Here is an 8,445-nt window from a genome sequence, read left to right on the forward strand (position 1 = left end):
TAAAAAATTTCCGAAAGGCATTTCCTCTTCCGGTATCAATGACATTCACTAGGGTACACATGGTTGCCGGTTTCGCAGGGCTACTTTCACAATTACATGATAACGACGTTGTCCCTCCTGTAACAGAAGGTGATGTACGATACAAGTTGCAAGAAACTTTATTTCACACCTCATGTGTCATTAGCGCTGTGGCTATATTTTTGCGACAAAAATAATTATAAGCAACAAAATGCAAAAAGCAAAGAAAACTTTCAGATTACAACATCCAAATTACTAGAAGCATCTAACGCGTATTAAAACATAAACGCAGAGAGTGAAACATACTATAAGATAACAACGCTACTTATGTAATAGTGAGCACCTGCATATCACATAAGTTACCAAGTGTTCATATACAGAAAATTAATTGTAATACACATATATGGTAATATAGCAGAGAACTAAAAAAAGATACATAATATATACCAATTTAGTGTAAATGAAAAGACAACAAGATTGAATAAGTAATAAGACATTATGCTATAATAATTATCAGAAATAAAGGGTGATAAACCATGCTGCCAATTATCGATTCATAAATCATGTGTAATAGGAGCAGGTTGGTGTGGCTTGTATATAGTGTTAAATATGGTCTCCGTAACTCCACTGACAGAGTATGCCTCTTTAGGTCAGTTGGTAGAGCTGGGTGATTATCACACCAATGACCGGTATTCGATTTCTGGTTGGGGCACTGGACAGAAAGGTGTATTTTCCCTGTTCTTTCACACATGTAAAACAAAAGTTAGGCTAAATAAGTAAATCAAAATTATGAATTATGATATATAAAAAAGGAAGCAAATAACACGAAAAAGGGGGTAAATTCTAGATAGTAACAAGAGACAGTAGGTGGTGATTGATTGCTATTTGCATGTGTAACAAATATATATGTGCTTACACCATGTGCACAGGGACATGTGAACTTTTGTATTAATTGGTTATCAGGAGGTGTCTGTGAGGTTGTAAAAAAATCACAAAGTGAATAACATTTTTCCATACTAATTTACATTCCATGGAAATGAGCATGAAGGCTCTCTGGGTAATCCTGGTTTTGATGGCAACACGCTTTTTAAAAGAAATGCTTTTGTTTTATATTGTCCGACAACAACCAAGACAAAAATAAAATGGCAGATAGGTAGTCAGAACTGTTTGGACTAGTTCAGAATATGTACTTGACACTGTTCTATAACTATCTGATTTATGAAAATTACAAAATTTATTTAATTCTCAGGCTGCTGCACCTCCCCGTCTAGATATTGACTTTTCTTCTGATCACTTTTGATTTTCCTCAGTTGCCTCCTAGGCTTCAAAATTTAAGTCATTGGCATCACTGACAAGTCCAAGAAGGACAGCTGTGTGATGCTGTTTTAATTCATTGTTTGGCTCTTCTGTATCTAATTCTAAATTATCGAAAGGTGCTATTCTCTTATGTGTCTTTTGCACAGACTTTATAACGCCAAAATTGTCAATGAACATAAAGAGGTACTGGAGTACCAGCAAATCAGGCTGTATAGGCACTATAATTAGATATAACTATACATATATTTAGAGCAAATGTTAACAAACAGGTGAGATGCAATCACATTTCTCTCATACAGATAAAAAAAAAAAAAAAGGTTGACCTTGAGTCAGGTTACTCCAATAATACCAAGGCTGCTGATCGTCGATTTATTATAGGACATTATCAAGCCGACTGCAATCTCTTATTTCCAAAGCACTAATTAATTCTTTGATGCTTGTTTTGTCCTGGTATCAGGGTAGAAAGAAAGATTCAGTTTTACCTCTAGTTACAACTTAAAACTTCATGAAAACTTTGTGTACTTACAGTTTAGGTATTACTTATGCCATGTAAATCTTCAAATCACTATGATTCTAATAAATTATTTGTCTTAAAAGAAACTCCCAGACACAGCCCATGCATGGCTGTGTTGACATTTAGCTTCCAATTAAGGCAGTTTCAGTTCATACAAACCATAAATTGGTCTACATCACAAATTGAACATTTTCAATTATTAGAATAGTGCAGAATGTTGATGTTCTATCAGCATGACATTTTAAGAAGAAAGAATAATTTTTTTTTTTTTTTGCAATAATTTTAATTTCATCATGAATTTGAAGTTAAAAGTAATTACTTGAACGTGATGATTATTCAAATGTTCATGTGTTATCGAAATTCAGTTTTGAAAATATGACAGTCAGCATCAGGTAAGTCACTCTTGGATAGTTAGAGGTTACACAATGCATGGCATAAGTTTCATTTGTAAACTCCTAAATTTGTTGGAGTACAATCAGATAAGTCAACGAAATGAATTTTCCCATTTTCAGACCATTTCTCTATAGCTGTATTTTATTTCCATAATATACATCTTGACAGTCCTGCATGTAATGCAATCAACCTCCTTTTCAAATTTTATGAATACAATAGATATAAATTTTGTCCAGTCATATCCAGATGCAAGCTGGCGCCATGTTTGATTTAATTAGAAAATCAAGGTAATTAGGTTGCTGAAACTTTCTTTCAGTGGCAAATAGGTCCTGGATAATGGTATTTGTATAGCAATATGCTTGGGAAAATGGGCCTTCAAGTTAGCAAAAATTAATATGCCTGATAAAATCTTCTTTTTAAACTGCTCTTGTTTTGACTACTTCTTCAGAACTGGATAGGTCATTCTAAGATTTCATATGTCAATTCCCCTTGGTCCCTTGTTATCCCACCATCATCAGAAGTGATGCTTAGCTATTCATTATGTCCAGATGTCTGTCTGTCCATGAAATATTACTGTTATTTCTTCAGAAGTAATTGATGGATCTTTTTCAAATTTCATGGGTCGGTTTCCCTTTTCTCCCTACTTGTGCCCTTTAATTTTAGGACTTATCAGAAAAACAAAATGGCTGACAGGTGGCCATCTTGGATTTTGACCACAAAAGTTTGTTATCACTATTTCTTGAGAAGAACTAGATGAATCTTTCTCACATTTTGTATGTAGGTTCCTCATGGTCCCTTATTGTGCCTGTTTCCTTGTGGGACTGATCAGAAAAACAAAATGACTAACATAGCTATGCAAGCCAAATAATAGAATAAGCACAGATTCTAAAGATAATCATTATGAATACAAAAAATTCTTTGAATAGAAATGCATAATACTGAAATGTTGGGGCTGTGAACCCATTTGGTAACTTGGTATTAAATCTTAAAAAGCCATTTGATGACATCTGAGCATCCTATAGAAATTCTACATGAAGTTAAGATGAAAAAAATTCCATTTGATATACTTCTTTTAATTGAATCATTGAATTGAATGATTCTTACTTCTCCTCAGAGTTTGAAATAAAGGTACAAGATGTTGACTTTGTAATTCAGTGTGGGTACTATTTTCACATTACTGTACATCATATATTAAAACTATTAGCAGAAAATTAGATATGTAATATTACTATGGTTTTTTTTAAATTGAGTACAATCCCAAAGTTAACCAAGTATTGTGAACTTATTTGTTTCCAGATATTTTACTGGTTGGCGATTCAGAAATACAACAATGGGTCTAGAGGAGGGATATGTGAAGAGGTACAAAAGGGGAGATGTTGTTCCTGAAGGAGCTATCTTCTTGGACTATAAGCAACTTATAAACATCCAGAACAAAAGGCTTCAGCAACTCTCGAAAGAGAAACCTTCCACAGTGTAAGTATCAACAATTTTGAATACAAATATAAAACTCCTAACAGAGTAGGAGAAAACCAATGTCCTGACTGTCTTCGGTCATAGATCGGATCTTGCAGGAATTAAAGGTAGATACCCAACGGTATTCAATAGAGCCTGATCAAGTAAGGTACATACAGATGACATAGAAGATGGAGTATCAACATCTGGATTCTGTGGTTTTATTGTGTCGCCTGCAGAGCTGGCGGACAAATAGGGATCACTTTGTCCGTTGTCAAGCGTCGTCTGTACGAAAGTTTTTCGGACTTTTTTTTGTAATGCTTTGAGTTATCAAAATGAAATTTGGTATATGGCTTTTTCTTGCAGGGGTACAGATTAAGTTTGATTCCTGGCTGTCTGTGACCCTTCTTGGCTGAGTTATGCCACTTTGAACTTAGAAAATTCTCTGGGAATATTGTTTTCTTGACTTTCTTTGGTTATGCTTTGAGTTATAGAAATGACATTTGCTATATGCTGTCTATGACCCTTCTTGGCTGAGTTATGCCCCTTTGAACTTGGAAAATTTCTCAGGAATATTGCTTTGCGCAGTTTTCCCTTTATGCTTCAAGTTATAGAAATGAAATTTGGTATTACAACTTTATGGTTGATCGTTGCACATCCAGTTCAATTTCTGGGTGACCGTGACACTCTAGGCAGGCAACACATACAGTTCCGAGGAACTCTTGTTATTGGTTTACATGCTTCAGCTAGGTAGGCTAGCCATCATCAGAACAATGGTATAGATGTTTTTAAAGCTAAGGTGAAAATTTCAGCTCTACCGTGACATAATTTCAATTATCTCTGTCATGTGATTCTTACAACACAATAGCGATTTCTTTTAGTAAAGTTACACTGAAAAAGTGATATAAATATTATTATTAAAAAATTACTCTATATAGAAAATGATTAAAGTGTTCAAGTTGTGAAATTGTTTAAATGTTGATTATTTGAATATCCTATTCACACTGTGTATACTTACGTTCCTATCCCATAATGGCTCTGGTAATTCATCTTTGCAGAAAGTAATATTCAATGGGTCAGTTTCACAGATGAAGTTGTAGAGTTCATGTACATTTTGTTGATTAAGATCTGATTCAGAGTTCGAGTCTGAATCGGAGTCCGAGTCCGAGTCACTGAGGTACAGGTCCGAGTCAAACTATGATATGGAGATTGGCTTGGTTCAATTATACCGTTGTTCTGATGATGTCTAGCCTAACTAGCAAAAACAATACAATAAAACCTCGGAATCCAGATGTTTATGCTCCATATTCTTTGTAAATTTTGTTAAAGTTAATAATAAAAACAGAAAGAAATCAGAGACAAAACAAAAAGGGTTCCATATGATTTATATTGCCAAGATAAAGATTCTGATGTTATATTTGTTCTATATATCAGATTACAGTAGGTCTATCTCCCCTGTATCTGTTCTATATATCAGATTACAGTAGGTCTGTGTCCCCATTATCTGTTCTATATATCAGATTACAGTAGGTCTATGTCCCCTGTATCTGTTCTATATATCAGATTACAGTAGGTCTATGTCCCCTGTATCTGTTCTATATATCAGATTACAGTAGGTCTATGTCCCTGTATCTGTTCTATATATCAGATTACAGTAGGTCTATGTCCCCTGTATCTGTTCTATATATCAGATTACAGTAGGTCTGTGTTCCCTGTATCTGTTCTATATATCAGATTACAGTAGGTCTGTGTTCCCTGTATCTGTTCTATATATCAGATTACAGTAGGTCTGTGTTCATGTATCTGTTCTATATATCAGATTACAGTAGGTCTGTGTCCCCTGTATCTGTTCTATATATCAGATTACAGTAGGTCTATGTCCCTGTATCTGTTCTATATATCAGATTACAGTAGGTCTGTGTCCCCTTTATCTGTTCTATATATCAGATTACAGTAGGTCTATGTCCCTGTATCTGTTCTATATATCAGATTACAGTAGGTCAGTGTCCCCATTATCTGTTCTATATATCAGATTACAGTAGGTCTGTGTCCCCTGTATCTGTTCTATATATCAGATTACAGTAGGTCTATGTATCTGTTCTATATATCAGATTACAGTAGGTCAGTGTCCCCATTATCTGTTCTATATATCAGATTACAGTAGGTCTATGTCCCTGTATCTGTTCTATATATCAGATTACAGTAGGTCTGTGTCCCCATTATCTGTTCTATATATCAGATTACAGTTCTATATATCAGATTCTATGTCCCTGTATCTGTTCTATATATCAGATTACAGTAGGTCTATGTCCCTGTATCTGTTCTATATATCAGATTACAGTAGGTATGTGTCCCCTTTATCTGTTCTATATATCAGATTACAGTAGGTCTATGTCCCTGTATCTGTTCTATATATCAGATTACAGTAGGTCTATGTCCCCTGTATCTGTTCTATATATCAGATTACAGTAGGTCTATGTCCCTGTATCTGTTCTATATATCAGATTACAGTAGGTCAGTGTCCCCTTTATCTGTTCTATATATCAGATTACAGTAGGTCTATGTATCTGTTCTATATATCAGATAACAGTAGGTCTATGTCTCCTGTATCTGTCCTATATATGAGATTACAGTAGGTCTGTGTTCATGTATCTGTTTTACTTGGTATTTTTCGGTATATTAATGTTCTGTATTTGAATTATTTTATAATACTCAGTATTCTTAAAACCTTTTTTTTTTTTTATTTTTCAGACGACCATTAATCTATGGCCCAGCTCTGATAGCAGCAGCTGCTTCATCAAGTGGTTTTTATTTCAGTTATCACTTCCAACAAGTATTTAATCTAAAACAAAGTGGAAGGTTAGGCATAGGATTGTTTTTAACGAGTTTATTAATCCCGAGTGGCACATTATTCGGGGTTTACAAATTTGGAGTCGTGCCCTCTGTGATTTCAGGAGGAGTTGATTGTACGATTTGTTTTGAAACAAAACTTGCACTTTGTCAAGCAGCACTTGGAGTTGGATACCCATTGATGATGTCTTGGCTGTTATCGTCAATGGAGGCTGGAACACAGTATACCTACCCTATTCCACAGTTTCGAACAGGAGGTCCAAGGCTATTGCCTTTTCTTCAAAGCTCAGCACCCAAATTTACTCCCTTATCTATGGTCCTGCTTGCCAATTTATCTGTAGCTATGGGCGTCGGGAATAAAATGCAGTCATGTTTTGAAAAGCATTTCAGTAAAGACAGTGAATCAATGCTTGTGCAAAAGCGTGATATATATAGTGTGAAATAGTTTGATAAATATTTGAATAAATTTTCTTTCCAGGTTTTATAAAGTTTGAATATTTTGTAGAATTTCTTTTCAAATGAAAGACTGACACTTGTGTTTACATATCAGGTGCATGCGTTAAAATTTCTCATTCTTTTAACGACTCCTCCACTTCATGGTCGGGGACATATGGCATTAAACTTCACCTTATGATTATTGCTTCATACCTGGTGATTTGATGTCAGTTCATGTACTCTATAACAGATACAGATATGGAACTTTCATTTTGTATTTGTTCAAGTATAATTGAATAATGATAATGTACAGGTCAAGTTCTGAGCTGGTAATTTGTACAAATTAACTTTTTTTTAGAGTTTAATTTATTGCTGCCTACAGAAGGCGAAGAACTTCCTTTCTGAAGTTACAATAGATTTGAGTGGTTTTCATTGCAGTATTTGTGTACAGAAGATTTGAATTCATTAGAAATGAAATTTTTCTCATGTGACCAACTTGGGGCTAATGTTCGGGTACATAAGGGGAAAATAGACATTAGTTAATAGTTATATGTATAGACAAGAATATCTTTGAGGCTCTTTAGAAGGGCCCAAAGCGAACAAATGTGATATTAATTACAGTTTTTATTCATCTTGACGATATCTAGAGGACTTAGTTAAGGAACTATTATTATATATCTCAAGGAGGATATCAAGGCTTAATAAAGGAACAGATAATATATGTCTAGATGAGGATATCTAGGAGGCGTAATAAGGCACAGATATTATGTCTAAATGGGGATATCTATAAGACTTAATTCAGAAGCAGTTTTTATATGTCAAATGAGGATATCTGGAGGACTTAATTAAGGAATAGCTGTAATATGTGCAGATCGTGACATTTTTGGAGTGATTAAGTAAAGTTTACTTAAACATTTAGACATTTTAGAATGCAACCATTGTTGTTATTGTTATGGTAGACTTTTACACTCATGTAACTTTGCCATTGGAATCAATCACTCCAACAATGTTTAATATTGTATCATTGACAAAACACAAATAAAGTAAAGTTTTAGAATTCTTTTTATTTTTTGTTTCAATTCATGTAATTAGAATACAAAGCAGAAATTTGTGTGGAAAATGTAAGAAAGAAAATCAAGATATTTGAGTATACTATATATATATATATATATATACATCAAAACATACACAATTACATGTATATCTAGACAGTCAACCTTTTCCTGCTGAAATGATATAATCCTAGTACAACAATGATGAATTTTGAATATATGTTCTTCAGGACTCTCGTTCAGTTTCCTGGTGAAATATTGCAATTATACTGTGAAACAAGAAATTTTAGTGCTCATTTAATATTAGCAATTTTCGCATATAGCCATCGAAACACTAAATATATATGACGGCTAAAATTTCCATGATGCTTGAAACTGATCAACAAAATTTGGAAGGAATTGGAATTTTTTTGG

General features: G+C 33.9%; 1 protein-coding gene across 1 annotated transcript; it reads left to right on the forward strand.

Annotated features, from left to right (window-relative positions):
• The first annotated feature begins 43 nt into the window (after positions 1–43).
• LOC132562143 (uncharacterized) lies at positions 44–8,041 on the forward strand. The gene is made up of 3 exons (XM_060226870.1): positions 44–129; positions 3,539–3,715; positions 6,446–8,041. Exons 2-3 carry the CDS (start codon positions 3,573–3,575, stop codon positions 6,987–6,989), a joined length of 687 nt encoding a protein of 228 aa, XP_060082853.1. The 5' UTR covers positions 44–129; positions 3,539–3,572; the 3' UTR covers positions 6,990–8,041.
• The last annotated feature ends 404 nt before the right edge of the window (positions 8,042–8,445 follow it).

This window comes from Ylistrum balloti, unplaced genomic scaffold (assembly GCF_031769215.1).
Source record: "Ylistrum balloti isolate Yb309-2 unplaced genomic scaffold, AGI_CSIRO_Ybal_v1 Utg371356, whole genome shotgun sequence".
Classification (NCBI taxonomy): Eukaryota; Metazoa; Mollusca; class Bivalvia; order Pectinida; family Pectinidae; genus Ylistrum; species Ylistrum balloti.